The sequence below is a fragment of the Physeter macrocephalus genome, chromosome 13 (genome assembly GCF_002837175.3).
Source record: "Physeter macrocephalus isolate SW-GA chromosome 13, ASM283717v5, whole genome shotgun sequence".
Taxonomy (NCBI): domain Eukaryota; kingdom Metazoa; phylum Chordata; class Mammalia; order Artiodactyla; family Physeteridae; genus Physeter; species Physeter macrocephalus.
The window spans coordinates 86,371,821-86,393,381 of record NC_041226.1 but is presented as its reverse complement, the minus strand read 5'-3'; the positions used below and the strand labels follow the sequence as shown (position 1 = coordinate 86,393,381).

Here is a 21,561-nt window from a genome sequence, read left to right as displayed (position 1 = left end):
CAGCGGCCATGGCTCACGGGCCCAGCCGCTCCACGGCATGTGGGATCCTCCCAGACCGGGGCGCGAACCCGGTTCCCCTGCATCGGCAGGCGGACGCGCAACCACTGTGCCACCAGGGAAGCCCCAGTTTCTGACTTTTTCTCATGTATTTAAGTCTCACCTGAGCTATGAGCCTCTGAGTTTTAAGATACATTTTTATTATTGTACAGTTCTAAATGTTAGTCTGATTTTATCTTTTTTGAGTGATTTTTTTATGGCATGTTGTAAAATTTCCAAATGTAAAGTTTTAATACCATCTTTATGGTGTTAATTTCTAATGTGGCCGCCTCGTGGTCAGATAACATGGTCTGTATGATATAGACCAGCGGTCACAAACTTTTTCTATTAATGCCAGATAATAAATATTTTAGGCTTTGAACTTCTACTCAGTTTTGCTGTTGTAGAGCAAAAGCAGCTGTAGACAATAGTGAGTGCATGGATGTGGTTGCTTTCCAGTACAACTTTATTTTTAAAAGAAGTGGCAGGTCGAATTTCACTCAAGGGCTTGAGAAGAATGTATTCTCCCACTGGACGTGGTCCATTACATCGTGCTTGCTAATTGTGCTGTACAAATGACTGTATCATCACAATGTTTTATCCCCTTGATCAATTACTAATAGGTGTGTGAACATTTCCCACCATGATGTGGATTTTGTCAAATCTTGTAAACCTGTCAGTTTTTGCTTTATCTGTCTGGAAGCCGTACTTCGTCTTGTTCCTTTTATCTTCTTACAGCACCTTTGTTATCATTAGTTGTGCTTTCTACCTTTAATGTCTACTTTACCTGGTAATCATTTTATTCCAGTTTTCTTTTGATTAGTATTTATGTGGTATCTTTTTCCCCCAACTTTTTACCATCAGGCCTCTCTGAGCCCTTTTTGGAGGAGAATATCTTTGTATGTGTAAGATGTGTATGGTTTTACCCACTTTGAAGCTCTGTGACTTCAGTTGCTGAAGCTGTTCCCTTTAGATTTATTGGGATTATTATATTCAGATTTCCTACTCTCCTATTTTATGCTTTCTGTTTATCCCTCTTTTCTGTGCTTTTCTTTTTCTTCTTTTTTTGATGACAAGTTTTCCTATTCTTTTTGTTTGTTTTCCTTCTACATTCTGTTTCTACTGTGTGAATGGTTACATTAAATTCTAACATGCACCCTTGACTTAGCAAAAGCTAATCAATATCTTTACCCTGAACCTGAGCTCTAACTACCTCCTCATCAGTCTTGTTATTTTTGCCTGGAATTTTAGTTCCACCTTTTTTTATGCCCACCAAATCAGCTATTATTTGTTGTTTTATTTGACCTGTTCTTGTTCAGATTTGCCTGTATGTTTACTAGTTTCTTTGCTGCTTATCCTTCCGTCTGGGTCCCATTTATTTCTTCATGAAGTACATTCTGTCCAGGTCTTCAGGAAAGTTGTTTTGGCAGTAGATAGTCTTTGCCTGAGAAATTCTTGATGTCACTCTTTCTCTTGAATGATAGTGTAGCTGGGTATAGAACTTGAGGTTGGCAGTTACTTTCTTTTAGTACTGTGAAGATAGTATTCCTTGTTTTCTGGCTCATGTGTCTGATTCGTGTCTGGGTAATCTACTGTTTTCTTTCTGGCTGCTTTTAAGATCTTCTCTTTGTCTTTGGTCTCCTATAGTTCTTTCTCAGTATGCTGTGTCTAGGTATATATCTATATCTATCCTTACCTTCTTCTGCTTAGAACTCACAGTGCTCGAATCTAAGGATGTATGTCTTTCATCACTTCTGGAAAATTCTCTTCTAATTATCATGTCAGATGTTGCTTTTTCCTCATTCTTTATATCCTTTCTTCCTAGGTCACCCACTTAGATTATTTTGTGCCTTCTCATTCTGCCTTCCAAGTCTCTTAAATATATAAGAGAGCTAACCTCTGTGGTGCCTTCTGGGAAAATCCTTCAACTATTTTCCAATTCTCTTTTCTCTCCAACTGTGTCTGATCTGCTCTTTTTTTTTTTTTTTTTTTACTGTCCAGTGAGTTTTTAATTTCGGTGACTGTATTTTTATTACCAGAATTTTTCCCACAAATCTATTATTTTTTCTTGTGTCTTATATTTTTCGTAAGTTTTTAATTCCTTCCTTTATGCATGTAATCATTTAAAACATAATTTTCTAGTGCTTCACATTTTAATTTGTTACCTGAAGTTCTTGAGGAAGGTATATTATCCCGTGGGCTTACCATGGACTCATAGCGGATTGTTTTCCACACAGTGTTCTGGTAATTTTGGATTGTGAGTTCATTTTCGCAGAGATTTATTTATCGTGGGGATCTAGTATAGCTTGGTTTGAGGGTATATCCCTCCAGTGTGGTTTTATGTTTTCTTCTGCCAGCCTAGAACTACCCTTTATTTTAACTCAGGAAGTTTCTGGAACATTCTAGGGGTATAAATCTGAACTTCACGCTCCTGCCCCCAAACCTGCATGAAAGCTGGCATGTGGCTATGAACTCCTCACGGAGGACTGTTTTCCCTACCCTAGCCCAGGCCAAGACACAAATTCAGTCATCTCCCTGTACTAAAGAGCCTGTATTTTTCTGATCTGCCTTTTAATTGAGGGCATAGCCCTTTGAGGGTCCTTGTTTAAACAGCATCTCAGCTGCAGCTCTCTGCCTTGTGTGGAAAAGCCCCGTCTCCTGTCCTGGAGTGGGGGTGGGGGGCGCATTTAGGAGCATGCCTGTAGGTTACTAAATCTGATAGATGTGTCCCTGGCTCCCCTCTAGGGAGCACCAGCTCGTGGCTCTGGCCGTGGTTGTGGTTTCAGCTCCCTGGGGGTTCCCGGTTTTGGGGGAACAGAGCTCTGCGAGTGAAATGTTTAATGTGTTTTGTCCAGCATTTTTGTGACAGGAGGTTTTTTTCAGGTAATATGAGCTGCCATATTGCCAAAAATAGGTCCGTGTACAGTGTGGAGCAGTTCCGCACACCTTGTAATCAGTACTTAATAAATGGTGTGTAATTCTAGGATTCCAGAGAGGGTCCCCCCGACCACCTGACTCATACTAACTTTGTGCTGGAGTCATATATTGACAGCTTTGGAACAGAGCACTCCACAGCTAAAAGAAAGCTTAAAGCCGTTGGTCTAATGCAGAACCATTTTCCTGGTCAGATTATCTCAAAAGATGGGCAGAAAAACACTGGGGGCCAATAATTAGCTTTGTGAAGTATTTGAAAAATCAGATCTTCTTTTCTCCACAGAATCTGGCCCAGTGAGAGACCTTTAATATTGTCTGCAGCAGCCCAGACCCCTTGTTTGATAGACGTGGACAGAGGGGCCCGGGGAGGGCGGGTGTGCCAGTTCCCTGACTGGTTGATATCTGGTAGGACCGAGACGTCAGCATGTCCCAGTCTCCTCGGGCCAACTAACAGTTTAGTGTCATTTGTGTATCCCCCACTGCCCTTCCATGTACAAAATGTGGAGTGTTACTGTCTAACTTAGGGGTAGAAATAAAAGGAGCTAAAGCCCCAATACTTTTCTGAATCGTCTTGCGGGGGATTGGAAGCAGGTAGATGCTGGCTCCTTGTTGCATGTAGGCTCCCTGGAGTGTAGCTCATCTTCCTTGTGTCTGTGCAGAAGACCTTCAGGCATCTTGCGTGCTGACTGACTGGCCCCTAGCATTCCGCTGACACCCATGAGCTCTCCTGTTTGATGGTTCCAGTTTCCACTTGCCAGTTTTTTATAGCCTTCAACACAGGGGCTCTTCATCCAGGAACTAGGATTGGACCTCACAGGTCTTTGAACAGGCCTTTCAGATTGCATGCGTGTGTGCCTTCAGAGGTTCTGTGATCAGAAAGATGGGACCTCGGTGATGTTAAGCAGGTGGGGTGCTGTGTCCATGTGAGAGTTGGGGCAGCTTGTCTCCTTTGGGCCTGTGGTTGATCCATGGCTTGCTAAACGAGGTGACTGATTGGTTCTTTGCCTTCTTCAGGATTGATGAAACCCATGATGGCCCAGGATTCTCTCAGTGGAACTGGCTGTCGCTCTGAGGATCAGAGCTGTGTGCCCCCACTGCCGGAAAGGAAAGTGACCGCCATCGATGCAGCCCCCGTGTGGAGCCCCGAGGGTTACATGGCGTTGCAGAGCAAGGGCTACTCGCTCCCCCACCCGAAATCCAGTGACACTTTGGCCATGGACATGCATGTCAGGTGAGGTGAAACTTGGTCCTACTGACCTGCAACTGAAGGAGGGGTCTCCAGGTCCTCACTGAGGTAGGGCTCTGGGAAGAGGCCCTGTCCCAGGAGATGGTGCCCCCTGGGGAAGGAGAGTGAGATAAGGATGGCCGGATGCTTTTGTGTGAGAGGCGCTGATGGCAACTGAGGGCCCGGGAGAAATCCTGGCGTCAGAGGCAAATCCCGCGGAACCTTGGGCAGGGCCGAGGGGTGGGGGCCTCACAGGGCAGGCGGGGTTGAGTGCGTGTGTCGTGGCTCCTTCCTGTGAAAGTAAAGGCGAGCTGGCTGTGCTGGCCCAGCGCCCCGGCCTCTCCGCGGACACCCCGGCTCCAGCTTGTGTGAACCAGAGGATCCCCGGCTGCTCGCTGAGTCCACCGGCCACTGACTTCTCCACTCTCTGGACTCCAGGGGCCGCCACCAGCCCATGGCCCAGCATCTCTGAGACCTGTTTAAAGATAGAGCGAATGTTGGTGCCTATGTTTTTTTCTTTTTCTTTTTTTTAAAAATTTTTTTCTTTTTAAAACTAAACTGTGTTCAGCATGGAACCCAGGAACCAGGCTCCAATCACGTTGACTGATTTTTCTGGTTCCTTTTCAGGAATGAAAGCTCTTACTCTGCCTCACCTGGAAGGTCAGGGGGCGTAAGTGCCCGGCGCGATCTCCTTGAGGAGAGAGGGGAGGAGTACTTGAGTGCTTTTGACAAGAAGGCCCCAGCAGACTTTGACAGCTGTGTCTCTTCTCAAAGAATAGGCCAGGAGCTTTTGTTTCCACCCCAAGAAAATGTTCAGGAAGCAGGCGCACCTGGGAGTCACACCCCAAACCTCAGGTGTTCCACACTGGAGCCCGACTTTGCCCCAGCTGAGAAAAAACCAGAGTATAGCGACTGGGACGTGAGCCGCCAGCCGAAGGCCGCCGACCCAGACAGCAGGGTCGAGAAAGAGGCGCCCCAGGAGGAGCTGTCCTTCAGTGTCTCCTCCTGGGAGAAGGAAGGGAGCCCCGGCAAACAGCCGGCCCTGGAGCCCGAGTGGACGCCAGAAGCCCGGGGCGCCGGCAGCCAGCACCCGGAGCAGACCAGCAGGACCCGGAGGTCTGGCCCTATCAAGAAGCCCGTCCTGAAGGCCCTCAAGGTGGAAGACAAGGAGAAGGAGCTCGACAAGATGAAGCCGGAGCTGGGAGAAGGGAGCGCCCGCCTGGCTCGGGAGACAGGGCCCGTTTGCGAGGCGGCCGAGGACCAGGACCAAGAGAACGACCCCGCGCTGGCCAGCGTGGCCCCGGCCTCCTCGGAGGACCAGGGCTCGGCCCGTGCTGCCTTGGGCCGCGAGGCCAGCCGGCCGGAGGAGGATGACCAGCCCGACGGGGCCCGGGAGGCCAGCCCCTCCCGGGAGGCCAGCCACACACCCCCTACCAAGAGGAATAACTGGATCTTTATTGATGAGGAGCAGGCCTTTGGGGGCCGGGGGCAGGCCCGGGGCCGCGGCCGCGGGTTCCGAGAGTTCACTTTCCGCGGGCGGCCCGCGGGCGGCAGCCTCTGTGGCGGGGGCGTCCTTGGGGCGCGGGGCCTCTACGGCGGCAGCCAGAGGAGCGGCCGCGGCCGGGGACCGCGAGAGTTCGGGCTGGCAGATGACTTCCCCCGGGCCAAGCCCCGGCGGAGGATCGCCAGCGAGACCCACAGCGAGGGCTCTGAGTACGAGGAGCTTCCCAAGCGGCGGCGGCAGCGGGGCGCCGAGACCGGGGACGAGGGCGTGCTCCCGGAGAGGGACGAGGCCGCTGGGAGGAAGGGCGACTTCAGGGAGTCCTGGAGGTCCGGCAGGATGTACCCCGAGGACCACGGCGGGCCAGAGGCCAAGAACCGAGGCCCGCGGGCCTTCGGGCGTGCCCTCCCCCCGCGGCTGAGCAACTGCGCATATGGCCGGAGAACCTTCGCGGCCAAGGAGGCGGCCCCCTGGCCGAGCCGGGGTCTGGGCGCCCCCTGGCAGGAGTCAGGCCCCCCCGACACGTGCGGGGCCCGGCGGCCCCCAGACAGAGACTACATCCCGGACACCTACAGACACCCCGACGCCTTGGGCACCCGGGGCTTCGAGGATGGCCGTGTGGAGGACAAGAGGGCCTTCTTCCAAGATGACCACGCGGCAGATTCCGAAAATGCCGAGAACCGGCCCTTCAGGAGAAGGCGGCCCCCGCGCCAGGACAAGCCCCCCCGCTTCCGGCGCCTTCGGCAGGAGCGGGAAGCCCTGGGCCTGTGGGGGCCGGAGGATGAGCAGCCCCTGCCGGCGGGCCAGTGGCCAGGCCGGCCCAGACCCTGTCCCGGGGACAGGAGTGGCACCGTGGGCCGCAAGTCCCCCGAGCTCGCCTGCCAGCACTCCTCGGACCACGCCAACGAGGAGTGGGAGACGGCCTCCGAGAGCAGCGACTTCAGCGAGAGGCGGGAGAGGCGGGACGGGCCCGGGCCCGAGCCCCAGGCCGACGGGCTGCCCGGGGCGAGCGCGGGCGAGAAGAAGGAGCTGGCCAAGCGGAGCTTCTCCGGCCAGAGGCCCCTCGTTGACAGACAGAGCCGGAAGCTGGAGCCGGGGGGGTCTGGGGAGAAGTCTGTTAGGCCAGGTGGCGGTGAAGCTTCTCCCCGTTACGAGAGCCATCAGAGTGGGACGCCTTTGAAAGCCAAAAGGTAAACCGGAAACAGAGTCCCGGGTTCTTTTTTGTTGCTGTCGTCCTGTTAGCCGGTTGTCCCAGCGGCACTTCATGCATGCGTGTCCCGCCGTGTGTCAGGGCCCCGACTCCTTCCCCCTCGTTGTGCTCCAGGAGGGCGCCCGCCCGCCGAGGCCATTGTACGTGAGCGTCTCCATCACCGGCCCTTGCGCTGCTGTCTGCTTCCCTTGTGGCGTGCTGCTGCTGCTGTTGTGGCTTCAGAACTAAGACTAGAGTCCCCGCCCCGCCGGTCCCCTGTGGTGCCTATCCCAGTCCCCGTCTCACGCGCTCAGCCCCCGTGTGTCTCCTCGGAGTCCAGCCGAGGGGCCACGGCCGCAGAGGGCCGCTCCCTGTTCATGGCGCCTCGTGAGTACCGGTCAGTCCACCAGACTCCTTGGCTCCAGGCTGCTGCCAGGCAGCGTCCTGCAGGAACACATGGGGCACTGCTGGCCTCCTGGCCCCCGCAGAGATCGCTCTTCCCTGAGTGGCTTTGCTTCTCGACAGTGAAGAGAAGCAGCGCCGCTCTGGGGATTGCCACCCCGGCCTGGTGAGAGCCAGGCGGTAAGCAAAGGGAGTGAGCCGCCCGAGGCCTGGTGAGCACCTCTCGTTTAGAGTTAGAGGCTTTGGTGGGGTGGTGATCGGTGCTCAGTGTCGGCTCAGTGCCCGAGCCTGGCCCGGAATCAGGGCAAAGGGCGGGCGCCGTGCAGCCTGCGTTCCTCCTCGCGCCCAGGCCACGCCCCGGCGTGCTGAGGCAGACTGCTTCCCACCTCCCAGCCTCCTGAGAATTCAGGGCACCGAAGCCTGGCCTGTAATTAATCTGTATCCCCGAAGAAGGAACCACAGAAGAATGGGGGTTCTTTGAGGTGTCCATCTAGACTAGCTTTCTAGGCCCCAGATGCCAAGACTTGGCTTTTGCTTCTGATTTTTGCCCTGTAGCTGGGCTGGCAGTAGGGCGAGGCCTGGGCTCCTCTCTGGTCAGTCTTACGAGAGGAGCAGAAAGTTCTGCAGCCCCTTTCTAAGCATCCCCCCTTCTCCCTTTCCTTTCTGTAGCCCTACTGGGTTTGGCACACAGTGGGAAAGGACAGAAGTATCAGCCCTGGGAAGGCGTTGGGGAGAGAGCAGTTTTCCCGTGGGCTCTGCCGTAGCAGTGCTGCTGGGGCAGCCTCCACACGGGCTTGCAGAGTGCGCTACCGCCAGCAAGCGGCTTCTGCTGAACGGAGGGGACGCCGAGAGGAAGTGACAAAGATCAGGGCGCTGTGCTTGTGTGCGTGCTGTGCGTGCATGTGCAGTTTTTCCTTCTCTCTCCTTCCCCAGCCTCTGGTCACTTCTGAGCTAACGAGATCCTCCTTCCTTTATAGGTCCCCGGATGACACCTTGCCTGGAGGTCTTGGCTGCAGCAGTGGGAGCGGCCACTACACGCTGGAGCGGGCGGCCCATGCCACCTCCGACATCGCCGAAGCCTCCTGTGAGAAGGCAGAGAAGGAGGCCCAGCTGGCTGCCCAGAGGGCAGGCGAACAGGGAGAGACCATGAAACCATTTGACCTGAACTATGGAAGTGAGTGTCACCTCACATCTTCAGGGGAAGAAGAATCCGGGCAAAGTGGGGAGCCGTGGCCACCTCTGTGGGTTGCTGAGTTTGCCCTTTCACTGAATATCTTAGCTTCTGGGTTAAGAGCAAAACAGAAAGGATTCCTGCCTTTATGTCGCTCACAACCTTGCTGAACCCCCGTAACAGCCCTGCGGTGTCCCAGTTTTAAAGATGGGGAAGCTGAGGCCCAGAGAAGTGGAGTGGTTTGTGCAAGGTCACACAGCCGGTTAGGAGCGGAGTTGGGACTGAAGTGTGTCTGTCTCCGAAGACTGTTTTCTTAACCGTAGCCTCTTTGATTTGAGGTAGCACTGTGTTAGAGGGGCCATGAGAAGGGTGTAGAAATCATAGCTGGGTTTCCTAGACCCTGGTGAATATGCTGAGGCCCAAGCCAGCTAAGAGCCTGGCCTCTGAGCTGAGCCGGTCCTTAGATATCAGGTGCCTGTAGCGTTGGGTTATTCTTGGCTCCCAGTAAATGGAACCACTCACTGTCTTTCCTTGTGAATCTTGGTTCAGATGCCGGCGTTGAAAACTGCGGATCCAGCCCCGGAGAGGAGGGTGAGGTGGGCTCTGTGGTGGGGGAAGGCTTCATCGAAGTCCTGACCAAGAAGCAGCGCCGTGTGCTGGAGGAAGAGAGGAGAAGGAAGGAGCCAGCCGTGCAGGTCGGGGTGCGAGGCGTGGGCGGGGCCGGGGTGGACGGGGCTCCTGAATTAGGCCCAAGACAGGAGAGGAAGAAGGCATGTTTATTACACATGCGCTGCCTCCCAGGGCCCGCTATCCCTGTGGCTCCACGGCAGCAGATGGTGCCATCCCTGCTCCCCGAGAGGGGGACTGGTCCGGGGTGACACCCGCTGAAACGGGGCCGAGCCGGACGCGGGCCTCCGTCAGCCGCGAAGTCCCTCCTCCTTCCACTGTGCTCCGGCCCGAGTGGGGTGAGACTCATCGCCTTGGGAGTCACGAGGGTTGGCAACTCTGTACTCGAAACGGAGTCGGGGCGAGCACTGCTCACTTGCCCCGCAGTCCCAGGTCGCAGCCCACTGGTCGCTTCCGGGGGCGGTGTGGTCGGCACTGCAGTTCCCACGCGGTTGAGGTCCTGGCTGGCAAGTGCTGTAGCGCCGCTGGCTGTAGCGTCACTGGAGCAGTTTCCGGGGGTGTGGTTCTGGTGCCTGGGATAGTCTTCCTAGGGAGAGTTTGTTACCCTTCGTGTCTGAGGTCGAGGCCGGACTGCATCCCTTTTCTTCTCCTTAGGTACCTGTCAAAGGCCGAAGTCTTTCCTCTCGTATTCCTCCTCGGTTTGCGAAAAAGCAGAACCACCTGTGCCTGGAGCAAGGTGATGGAGCTGTGCCTGGCAGTAGCCTGGGCACCGAGATCTGGGAGAGCAGCGGCCAGGGTAAGAGCTCGGGGTGTGGGCTCAGCCGCTCGGCCCACGGCCGCCTCACGGGCTCGGGGCCTCTTATTAGGGAGCGTCCTGCTTTGGGGCCGTGAACACAGACGGAGCATTACCTGTTTCCTGGCTTCCTCTGCTGAGTCAGGGCGTTGGATGCCATCATAGCACCACGTGCTGCTGCAGCCTCCGAACAGGTGTCAGATTTTCCCTGCCTGAAGTTTGGTGGAGAGGAGAGCATTCCGAATCCAGGGATGGGAAAGGATGGCCCCCACCCCCGCCCAGCTGAGGTCACTCGGGGAGTTGGCTTGACTCTGCCCCCAGCGGTTATCCTTTCTTCTCCCCTTGAGGAAGAGCAGCAGACGACTGCTCGGGAGAACAGGGGTCCAGAAGCCTTCCTGTCTGTGCTGTGTGCTCTTTCCTCAGCAGAAGGAAGTTTCTGTCAGCTCCTCCCCCAAATGCTGTCGTAGGTTTGAAACCAGACTAGGGTGGCCCTTACCTTTTAGAAAATTTGTTTCCCTGAAAACATTTCTTACCCAGTGCCATTTTTCTGGTAATTTTTCATTTTAAAATACAAAACCATTTTAATTGAGCAGATTCTTCTCGAACGCCAGCTTTCGGCAGGGCCCTGCAGGGTATACAGGGGGAGCTTGGAGAAATCATCCATTTCCAGCTCTTTTTTTCCAAGCAGCTGAGGCTTCCAGAGTGAAGTGACAACCCCAGAGCCATGTGACAAACACCTGATTCTTTCAGTTTTACGTCATGGCCTATCTTCATGTTTCTGGTTAAAACCTTGGTTCCAACACATTGCAAAATAACATTGGGAAATAGTCAACTGATTGAAAGTACGATAATTTTTAATAAAATTTTGATCAGTCAGTTTGGTTGTGAGAGTGGTGGGTGTCATGGTATAAGTGTCCAAAGATACTTACCCGCCATATCGGTCAAGCAGAGTGGGCTAACTCCGGAGTCACGCTTCTCCCTCCAGGATTCTGCAGCATCTCGTTGGTTGCTCAGACCAGGGAGGGGTCTGTGGGTGACTTCAGAGGACCCCTGGATCTTAAGAAGAGCGTGTGAGATTTCATGTGCACACACAGGGTCCGTGGCTTTTGTTGGGTTCTCAGGGTGGTCTGTGAGCTAACAAAAGCTGAGTAACATCAGCTTCGATTTTTCAGAGACTTGAAGAGGTGCCAACTTGTAGAAATAAATGGTTTATGTGCAAAAAGCTTCACCTCAGCAGAGGTAGTGATAGAGCATTCTAACCGGTGTGAGTGAAAAGTTGCTGGTGTGTTTAGTAGAGCACACTGTCAGTGAAATCACAGGAAGCACGTTTATGGAGATCTGCCTGAGGATGTTGGAAAGTCGGGTGAAGGTATCAGACCAGCTCCTCTTTCGCTAATGGGTCGATTGCGGTGGGAGCGGGGGCGGTTCAGAGACTTGGGTTTGTGTGAGCTGTGCCTGTGCTTGTTTTTCTGGCTTGGTTGTTCCTCTTCGACGTCCTGACTCTCTGTCTTCCTCCCTAGCAGCCCTCCCCATTCAGGCCTCGACCGGCGACTCCTGGGCCAAAGCCGCCACTGCCTTTGCCGGCACCGAGCCCGGCTCTGCCGAGGTGAGTGGCCGCCGGGCGCCAGGTGTGTGCTCATGTCCGCCGCCATCCCGGAGGCCCGCCCGTGCTCTCCCTGGCCGGGCAGTGAGCCTGGCTCGTCACTGGTCTCCAGTCTTGCCTTCGGATCTGCGGGAGGGGCCTGTGTGGGAGGGAGGAAGAACGGGGATGGCCAGGGAGCGCCCGCCCTGGGCAGGCGGTGTGAGGGCCTCTCCTCGGCATCTGGCGGTGGTCACAAGCGCAGCGGGTTGCGGTCTCTGTCCAGGGCCCGCGCGTACCTGTGATTATGGGCTTGGGCCGGGAGACGTGTCGGGCCGCCCAGTCTCACTCTGCAGGCAGGCGGAGAGGGGATGGGCTCTGACCCTCCTGTGTCCTGCACAGCAGGGCTTTAAGAGCAGCCAGGGAGACAGTGGCGTTGACCTGAGCGCCGAGTCTCGGGAGTCCTCGGCGACCTCCTCGCAGCGCAGCTCCCCGTACGGCACTCTGAAACCCGAGGAGGTGAGCGGGCCCGGCCTGGAGCCCAAGGCCGATGGCCACAAGGAGCAGACTCGGAAGCAGTCGGAGCCGAAGGTAACCTGGGGGTCTGGCTCTCCGGCCGGGCTGGGCGGAAGGGCTGGTATCTTCTGTCTTTTTTCCCGACTCCCGGTCCCTCGGAAGCTGGAGATCAGGGGCGTTCCAGGCTGTGCGTCTCAGCCTCTCTGCTTTTCCATCAAGGATTCTGAGCAAGGCTCGGGACAGAGCAAGGAGCACAGACCAGGACCCATCGGCAATGAGCGGTCTCTGAAAAACAGAAAGGGCTCCGAGGGGGCTGAGCGGCTGCAAGGGGCTGTGGTCCCCCCTGTTAATGGGGTGGAGATTCACGTGGACTCTGTGCTGCCAGTGCCACCCATCGAATTTGGAGTCAATCCAAAGGTGAGGCTTTGATTTGTTTTCTTCTTCCTGTGGCCCACCCCACCCCACCCCCCGCACCTTTGCTGCTTGGAGAGGAAGTGGGGAGCTTAGGGTGGGCTCCTAGAAGGAGCGGGGACATGGGCCCTGGGCGTTGCTCCAGGGGAGCGTGGCGGGTGGCTTTGCAGGTGAAGAGGTGCTGTGAGCTACTTTCTCGGTCTCCCTGCTTACACTAGGCAGGTTCTCAGGCCGAGCAGGGAGCCGGGCAGAGAGAAGGGGGTGGCCTCCTTTCTCGGGGGCCATCGGGAAACATCTGGCCATCTTGCTCATGTGAATGCTGCTTAGTGGGTTTTTGAGTTGCTGAGACCGTAGATCAAATTAACGTGGGTCTCTGACAGAAGGTGAGCCATGGTGATTTCTGTGGGCTTTGTTCCCTTTTTTCCAGGACTCTGATTTCAGCTTGCAGCCCGGTTCTGCCTCTGGTCCCGCGGGGAATCCAGTTGTCAAACTTCAGGACGCGTTGGCCAGTAACGTAAGTCTGTGCTTCCACCTCCAGCTCTGTCGTCCCCGTGCCAGCAGGCCCTGGGCAAAAAGAGCCTCGTGAGGTGTTCCGGAAGCAGAGGGGGCGAAGCAGCCATGGCTCTGGGGTTGGGCGGACGTGGTTTGAGTCCTGACGCTGTCTCTAGCTAGTTACACGTCCTTGAGCGAGTTGTTCCACGCTCTGGTTTTGTGAACTTAAAATGGGATAGTGTAACTCCTGAGGTCTGGTTTATTTGGCACTTTGTGATTTAAAACTTCCCAGGTTCTGTGGTTGCACATGTATGAGAATGCTGCGCTTAACAGGTTTCTTTACTCTGCGGTTTCTCAGAATCCCTGTATCGTGCTGGTGGGCGCTGGGGTAGCACCGCAGGAGGAGGGCCTAGTGGTTGCATTTCTGAACATGTGTTACCAGGACCTCTTTTTCACAGTTTTGGGGGAGGGGGTTGAGACAGGACCTGGTATCTCCATGCCATGTAGTGGTGCCTGTGTGCTGGCAGCCAGCCGCGTTTATGTTGCCAAAACACGGCGGCCCTGATGGTGGGCTCGGGGTGCGGGGATGAGGGTGGCTCTCCACGGCCTTCTTTCAAGAGAATCGGTGGCGGCAGCTGTTTGGAGGGGTCTCGAGTGCACACGACCAAAACGGAAGGCGTGTTTGGACACGTCGTCTCGCTTTCTCTGGGCCTGTCAGCGTTCCGTGGTCTCCTTCCCCTTCAGGCTGGGTTGGCACAGAGTATTCCCATCCTCCGGCGCGATCATCACATCCAGAGGGCCATCGGCCTCTCCCAGATGTCCTTCCCCACCGCCGACCTCACTCTGAAGGTAACACTGGCCCCGAGCAAGGCGGGTTCACCCACCCGGTGCCTTGGCTTGTGAAGGGGCGGGAGCGGGCAGCCCCGCCCACCTCCCCGGGCTCAACTTGTGCCGCCACTGCCTCCCGGACCGTAATTTTCGTCTCCCCCACCTCCTTGCTTCTGAAGATGGAGTCTGCGCGCAAGGCTTGGGAAAACTCGCCCAGTTTGCCGGAGCAGAGCTCTCCAGGAGGCACTGGCTCGGGCCTGCAGCCCCCGTCCTCCGGGGGAGCCTCCAGCGGGGTCAGCTACAGCTCCTTCGGTGGGGTCTCCATGCCCCCCATGCCCGTGGCCTCGGTCGCACCTTCTGCGTCTCTTCCAGGTATCTCCCCCGCGAGCCAGCTCAGGGAGCCTTCTCCGTTCACTTGAGAGAAAGGCTGGATTCGCAGCCCCGAGTACCACCCCTGCCTTGACTTAAGGAGTGTGTAGAGGGGGGCGCGTTCTAGGCTGGGGGTCGTAGCTTCCCACGTACTCGGGTCACCTGCTTCCTAGGCTGGGAGGCAGGACCGTGCGACTCTGGTGAGGCTCTTCTACCTCCTGGAGAGGGGACTGATCAGAGACTTGGCTTTGGGTCAGACCGTGCCGCGTGAGCAGCTCTCTGAGCTGTGCCCCCTCCTCCGTGACATAACACAGGGTGATGGTGGCCCTGGGTGGGGTCGCCACGCCAGTGAGACGAGCTCACGTCTGGGAAGTGCTTTGTATCAGCTGAGCCCAGTTTCATCCTGTCGCCATCCTCATCACTATGTTGGTGCCCCAGGGCAGCCTGTGGGGATTTTGAGGCCTGGCTGCCCCACGTCTCAGTGATGCGATTCCAATAGATCCTTCTGATCCTCCACTGTGGACTCAATAGCAGGGAGATGAAGAGGAAGGTGACTGAGAGACCACGGCAGCCTTCCTTTATGACGAACACCCCTGGCCCCCCGTGTGCGGGGCAGTGGGTGAATGGGTGAGGTGGGAAAGGCAGGCTGCAGCCGGCCCCTCTTCCGGGGCCCTGGGCCGTGCAGGAGCACAGGGTCAGCTGGGCACACACTCCCTCCTCCCACTGATTCCCAGCACCTTCTGGAACAGTGAGCCTTGGTCCTGTTTCACCCCCTCGGATTCTGTTTCCAGGCAACCACCTGCCACCTCTCTACCTGGATGGCCATGTGTTTGCAAGTCAGCCCCGGCTGGTTCCTCAGACGATACCTCAGCAGCAGAGTTACCAACAGGTGATGACGGCGAGCCAGGTGGTCCCGCGGTGGGGGGTGGGGGAAGGGGTGCAGCACACGGCGTAATTACCTTCTTCATTTATTTGTTCGTGGTGTGTCTCATTTTTTGTACCCCTCACGTTAATGCTCAGTACCTGGCACGTCTGGCAGCCAGTCAGTATTTATTGGATGAGTACACGAGAGACAGGGAGGAGGAATGGAGCTGAGTGCTCCAGACTCTGCTTAGTTTTCCCTTCTCGAAGCTCTCCTGTGCCCTAGCTGGGGAATTCACTGAAACGGAATTCTCTTTGGTGATCAGGTATCCTTCTGATGAAGAGAAGAAAGGCCTAGACTCCCAGGCATGGATGCGTTAGAAAGAGGTAGTTGTAGAAGCGAGCAGGTGTTTGTTTTTATGCAGAATTGGCACACTTTCTGTGCCGCGAGGGGATGCTTTTTGGAAGTCTTCCTCCTGAAGCTGGTGCCGGGCCTTCCTAATCGTCCTGCAGCCCCACCGACCCGTGTGCCCGCACAGACCAGGGTGAAGTGCTGTTTTGGGGACAGAGGCCTTGGCCTGTCCTGATCTCTATTCGTAACACATTCTTAAGTATTACGTTGTTTGGTTTTTGCAAGATCTTGCTCTTCGTGTAACTGGATCATACCGCACGTATTCTTCTTCATGCACCTTTTCCATCCGCCGTTGCGTTTCTGAAACCCACCTCTGTTGACACGTGTAGCTAGTGTTCCCACCACTGTACAAAATCCAGCATAGGGATGCGCCCTGGTTTGGGATTGCCGCCAGTTTTCTGCTTTCTCCCAAGAGTGAAGGAAGCACAGGCAGGACACGAGTTTGCATTGTGGGCGGTGTTGGCTGCCCGTGGAGAAGGGCGGGCGGGGGCGGGAGGCGGGGGTGAGCGTCAGCCTGGAGGGCCGCGTCGGTGATGGCCTGGCTCCCCGTCCACAGGCTGCCGCTGCCCAGCAGATCCCAATTTCCCTTCACACGTCTCTGCAAGCTCAAGCCCAGCTCGGACTGAGGGGCGGGCTCCCCGTCTCCCAGTCTCAGGAGATCTTCAGCTCCTTACAGCCCTTCAGGTGAGATGCCAGGGCTCGGGGGGCTGGCAGCTCGCAACAGGGGTTTCCAGCTTCCCAGCCTGCGGGCCTTTTCCCTTTGCCGGCTGCTGCCCTGCACTCCCCCGCTTTGGGGCGGGTGTGAGGGTGAGCTGTGCTGTGGGAGAGGTGTGGGGCTCGGCCTTGTCCCTTCTCTCTGTGGCCTCCGGCCCCCTCCCTGCTCTCCCACCTCGCTGCACCTTGCTGCCTCTGGCCCGCTCTTTCGGCGTCTCCTGTTCTGTGCTGTCTGTTTAATCCAGTGATGCTCAAACCGTGGTCCCCAGACCAGCAGCACCGTCTCGGGGCTTGTTTGAGTGCGAGTTCTCAGGGCCCGTCCCAGACCTTCTGAGTCAGGATCCCTGGGGGGTGAGCCGACAGGCTGTGTCGGGGCGAGCACTGTGGGATTCTGAGGCGTGCCCACGTGTGAGATCGGCTGCTGCAGTCGTGCACCTGCCCCGACCGCCTCTCTGGCTTTTGCAGATCTCAGGTGTACATGCACCCCAGCCTGTCACCGCCCAGCACCATGATCCTCTCTGGAGGCACAGCCTTGAAGCCCCCCTACTCGGCGTTCCCAGGCATGCAGCCCTTAGAGATGGTGAAGCCCCAGTCCGGCTCTCCCTACCAGCCCATGAGTGGAAACCAAGCCCTGGTCTACGAGGGCCAGCTCGGCCCGGCCGCCGGGCTCGGCGCCTCCCAGATGTTGGACTCCCAGCTCCCGCAGGTCAGGAATTCACTCACTCCCACCTCAGAACACGAGGTCTCTTTTCTTCACGATCGTTTCCCCTTGTATCTGCCTCGTGATGCCCACTGACTTACATGCTGCTTGTAGCCACTGCCACTGGTCCTTGGGCTGCCAGACCAGGGCCAGCTGCTCCACCTCCTGTGGAACAGTCCCGAGACCGGGCTTTCCCCGAGAGCGAGGGCGCTGCTTCTCCTGCAGCCTCTCCCCTCTCCTGCTGCGGCCTTGGGGGTGGCTGCGTGTCTCCTCTGCGTGCACACTCATGCTTCGAGGCCACTCTCTCCGCCTGCTCCTCACACCCTGGCTTTGGAGCCCACCGCGTAGGCTGTGCCCCCGCTGGCCCCCGTGTGCTGCGAGCACCACGTTGCTGGATCCGTGTCTGGTTCCACATCCTCCCCGCCCCGACCCGTGGGCGCATTAGACGGTTCTGCGGGTCACTCCCCTCCTTTGGCCCGTGGCTCAGTCTCCAGCACGTCTCTCCTTGTAGTTCTCAGGGGTTTTGGTGTCTCTGTAGGTGACCCCTCACCCCCGGGTCTCTGCCCCCAGTTCCATGGTCTCACTGCCAGTGCCTGCTTGCCTCCAGTCTGGACTGGTCACTGCCAGTAGCTGTACCTCTCCCGTCGTCTTGGGCTGAAGGGGCCTACCTGGTCACCACCTCTGACTTTTCTCCCTCCCTCCCTCTAGTGACCCACGTCCAACCACCTTTTAATTCTCCCTCCCCCATCCCTGCCCCCCGCCCCCTTCAGCAGAGCCCCAGACACCCTCCTTGTCCTTTTTGTTTTTTTGACCGCGCCGTGGCACGCAGGATCTTAGTTCCCCAACCAGGGATCGAACCCGTGCCCCCTGCGGTGGAAGCGTGGAGTCCTAACCACTGGACCGCCAGGGGAGTCCCCAGCTCCTTGTCATTTGCATGCAGCTCTGCCCCACCCCTCCCTCCCTGTGCTCACCTGGGTTAAACCCTGGCCCACCTCTGCCCAGCTTCCTGAGACTGAAGGGAAACCAACCCCGTCAGACTGGATTCGGGTTAAATACAGCCGCCCTCTGGAAAGCCAACGTTTGGGCACCTCCCCACCCTCCTCATTGCCTTCTCCCCCACCGTGGTTTTGCATCCTGAGTCGCCAAAGAAATGAGTCGTAACAAGGAAAAGAGAACATCTGCAAGCTCCCAGCGCCACGTCTCCGAGCCTGCGAGGGGCCCTGGGGTGAGAGCGGGCAGCCCATCCTCTCCACCCACCTGGGAGCTGCTCCAGCTAGCGTCCTCTTCCCGCCATCAGCACGTAGAGGGGCTGCTGCCGTCCGGCTCTGAGGGTCCCTTCCGCCACACCCGCAGGCAGCCCGGTCTTTCCTCGTTTTTTAAGAAACAAAACGCTTCTTTAGGGACACCGGTAGATTCCACGTTACTGAACCTGACGGTTCTTCACCCTCTTCCTACTGACCCATCAGTAGCATTTGACCCAGTGGTCACTCCTTCCCCCGAATCCCGCTCTCTGGGTTCCGAGGACACTGCTCCTGGTTTTTCTGCCACCTCCCTGAGGCCTCTTCCCGGTCTCCTTTGCTGTTTTCCCGCTTGCCTCCCCAGGCAGTAAGTTGCTGCGCTTTCTGGGCTCCGTCTTCGGGCCTCTTTCTAGACCTGTGGCTCTAAGCCTCACCCAAATCCAACGCTTCCCAGTTCTCCCGAATTTCTGTCTCCTGGACCTGAACTCAGACCCGGTGGGCTGCCCGCCATCTCTGCTCATGTCCGGCATGCGGCATCCCCGGATCCCTGCTTCCGCCACGCCCCCGCTGATTCGTCACATCCCGTCAGCCCTACCTTTGAAAAGTATTCAGAGTGTGGCCCTTTCTCTTCCCCTCCACCCACCCCCTGCCCAGCTCCTGCTCTCGGCTGCCAGTTTGTTCTCAGTACAGCAGCCAGGGTGCCTCTTTAAGACTCACGTCAGCTCACACACCGTACCCCGAGCCAGCGCTCCAGAAACGCTGTGCCATCCTTACCTTCTTCCCGCACCCAGCTGTGCGCAAGGAGGGGCCCGGGCCTTGAGGTCTGGCTGCCCCACATCTCAGTGATGCAATTCCGATAGGTCCTTCTGACCCTCCACTGTGGACTCAATAGCAGGGAGATGAAGAGGAAGGTGACCGAGAGACCACAGGTGGCCCACCCACCCCGTCCCGAGAGTCTCCTGGCCCACCTCCTTCCCTTCTCGCACCTCGTTCTGGACTTCAGGATAACAGGCTTCAGAAGGCTCCGAGACTGCAGGAACCCTAAACCCCAGACCCCAGTTGTTTTCTGTCACCTTTGGAGGCAGAGCATGAAGTAGTCTTGCCTTTTTGTGCTGCAAAAAGGGGCACAAGGATACCCCTCCTGTCTAGCTCCCATCTTTTGGGACTCGCTTGGACGCTGCTTCCTGGGAAGGCTTCTACACCTTCCTGACCTTTCTCCCCGCCCCCCGCCCCCCAACACGCACACGGTGTTTGCCGCCCGCCTTCTGCACTTGACACCCGTAGCTGTCCTGCTTATTTTCTAGCCGTCCGAGTTATTTTCTCACCACCTAAGGCTTGCTCCCTACCACTGAGAGTATGAAGTCTAGGGTGATCTCTGCTGTGTTCTATCCAGAATCTGTCCTACCGTGTGAAGGCCTTGCCTCCTTTTATCTGCAGTGAGAAAGTGAAGTGTGATGCGCGGTTGCTCTTGGATGCGTGCGTAAACGGCGGTTTGTGGCTTCCTCCCCCTGACTGTCCCTGTTGTCCAGCAGCTGACGATGCCGCTGCCTGGCTCCCAGCTGCCTCTGCCTCGGTACGGCTCTGGGCAGCAGCCCCTGCTCCTGCCGCAGTCCATCCAGCTGCCACAGGGGCAGAGCCTCTCTGTCGGGGCCCCCCGAAGAATGCTCCCACCCGGGTCCCAGCCTTCGGTCCTTAACACCAGCAGAGAGGTGAGGATGACGCCGTCTTGCTGTGGCCCTGGGGTGGGGCGGGGTGGGCCTCCCGTCTTGGGGACCCTTTCTGGCCAGTCAGGAACCACTGTTGCAGGGGAGAGTGCTGGCGGTCTGGGACGCAGGCTCCGGGCCTCGCCAGACCACTGGTGGCCCACTCGTTGCCGAGCCCTGTCAGTCCCGTGGCAGGAAGCCCTGGTCACGTGTTATTAGCGACGTGAACAGGCCTGGGTGGGCAGGGCAGGGAGGAATGTGCCTGCGGCTGAGGTCTGGGGGGCCGAAGTCCTTGCCAGCTCCCAGGGTGCCGCAGAGGGTGGCCTCCGGGGCGGAGAGGGCACGTTCGCCGCGGTCCGTGCTCAGGCGTGGCGCAGTCTGCCCTCCCCGCCCGCGCAAAGGGAACAAACACACGTGGTCGTTCCTGCCTCCATCCTGCACCGGAAGGCCAGGCGTGCACGCTCCTTGACGAGATGCCTCTCTGTCCTGAAGCCCTCGTGGCCCCCACTGGCTCTGCCCAGGGTGGTTGGTGGCGGGGGCAGCTGTCCCCAGGGCGCTCCAGTGACAGCCCATCGCTTTAGTCCTCTCAGATGGAGATGAAGGGCTTCCACTTTGCCGACAGTAAACAGAATGTTTCTTCAGGAGGCTCCATGCCATCACCGCAGACCTACAGGTAAAGAGACGCCCTGGGGGACGGATGCTCACAGCTGAGCCCTCGCTGTGGAATCGCAGGCCCAGGGAGAGCAGCGCGAGGGCACCGAGGCTGGGTCGCCTTTGTCAGCCTGTGTGTCACCGTGAAGTTCCAGTGCTGGGACACAGGAGACTCAGGAACTCTGGGGCATGGTTTTGCTTTTAATCATCATCATAAAATGTTCTGGTATGGGAGAACTTTCTGGAAAGGCAGGGAAAGGAAAGGCTAATGTTATAATAGCGTCAGGACAGACCCTGGCTACTAACAGCTTTCTCACCAGATCTTTTTTAAAAGATGCACTAGCAGAGAGGGCAGATACCCTGGAGAGGGGGGTGGCGGGGTTTCCTTTCCTGGGGCCACATGTCCCTTGAATGGCCTTGTGACCCCACCAGGGCTTGCTGCTGCTGGGCTCGTAGGGCGAGAGCTGTACCTTCTTTGCCTTCTCGGGATCTGTCTCCGCCTCCAGTAACTGTCCCGGGTCCCTTGGCTGGATTCAGAGGGGGGGCTTTGTATCAGTCATGATGTTGAGTTACAGTTGACCCTTGAACAACGCAGGGGTTAGGGGCGCTGACCCTCCATGCAGTTGGAAATTCACGTATAACTTTACATTTAGCCCTTCGTGTCCACAGTTCCACATCCGAGGATTCAACCAACTGCAGATCGTGTAGTACGTGCTTACTGAAAAAAATCCACGTGTAAGTGGACCCATGCCGTTCAAACCCGTGATGCTCAAGGGTCAGCAGGACTTAGCGTGTTAGAAAGTCAGGGAGCGTCTGCTTCTGATGGCTCTCTCACCCGCGGAGAAGCGTGCGGCTGGGGAGGCAGCACACGGCGCTTGGCCCGAAGGTTGGCACAGTCGACTCTTGTTACGTGTGGGAGATTCCTCCTGTCTGCACACGAGTAAAACAGGTGTGCGTGACCCGCAGTGCCCTGCGCGAGGCTGCCGGCGTGGCTGAGGGCAAGGTCGCCCGCGTGGCCGCCCGCCCTGCCCCATCGCGCTCAGTGTTGAGGCCGAGTCCTCCTCCGTGGTCACGTCAGTCCGTACTCCAGCTGCATTTCCCGAGAGAGGGCTTTTCGTGAATTTTCCCCCGTGTCATTATCTTTCCTGTTCTTAGTTTCACTCTCTTGGCTTGACTTTCACTTTTGTTTTGCTTTGCAACCATATTTTT

The 21,561-nt window shown here is 57.0% G+C and overlaps 1 protein-coding gene and 2 non-coding genes across 19 annotated transcripts in view; all 3 read left to right on the top strand.

Annotated features, from left to right (window-relative positions):
- Positions 1-21,561, top strand: part of PRRC2B (proline rich coiled-coil 2B) — a 68,481-nt gene that overhangs the window by 43,391 nt on the left and 3,529 nt on the right. For 3 of the 17 annotated variants that reach the window (XM_055089429.1, XM_055089428.1, XM_024126174.3), the window contains 16 exons: positions 3,985-4,201; positions 4,823-6,886; positions 8,265-8,461; positions 9,008-9,153; positions 9,740-9,881; positions 11,402-11,484; positions 11,863-12,048; positions 12,193-12,390; positions 12,812-12,898; positions 13,621-13,725; positions 13,884-14,076; positions 14,865-14,962; positions 15,903-16,030; positions 16,526-16,766; positions 19,531-19,707; positions 20,283-20,374. In XM_055089429.1, coding sequence (XP_054945404.1) covers positions 3,985-4,201; positions 4,823-6,886; positions 8,265-8,461; positions 9,008-9,153; positions 9,740-9,881; positions 11,402-11,484; positions 11,863-12,048; positions 12,193-12,390; positions 12,812-12,898; positions 13,621-13,725; positions 13,884-14,076; positions 14,865-14,962; positions 15,903-16,030; positions 16,526-16,766; positions 19,531-19,707; positions 20,283-20,374 — 4,354 coding nt within the window. Of the gene's footprint in view, positions 1-3,984; positions 4,202-4,496; positions 4,692-4,822; positions 6,887-8,264; positions 8,462-9,007; positions 9,154-9,739; positions 9,882-11,398; positions 11,485-11,859; positions 12,049-12,192; positions 12,391-12,811; positions 12,899-13,620; positions 13,726-13,883; positions 14,077-14,864; positions 14,963-15,902; positions 16,031-16,525; positions 16,767-19,527; positions 19,708-20,282; positions 20,375-21,021; positions 21,088-21,561 lie in introns of all 17 variants that reach the window. The other 14 variants (XM_028497519.2, XM_028497517.2, XM_028497512.2 and 11 more) reach the window with 11 other exon arrangements.
- On the top strand, positions 14,550-14,635 carry LOC112065582 (small nucleolar RNA SNORD62). The gene has a single exon (XR_002892115.1). It is a non-coding gene; the product is annotated as a small nucleolar RNA SNORD62 (small nucleolar RNA).
- Positions 18,836-18,921, top strand: LOC112065583 (small nucleolar RNA SNORD62). Its single transcript, XR_002892116.1, has one exon. It is a non-coding gene; the product is annotated as a small nucleolar RNA SNORD62 (small nucleolar RNA).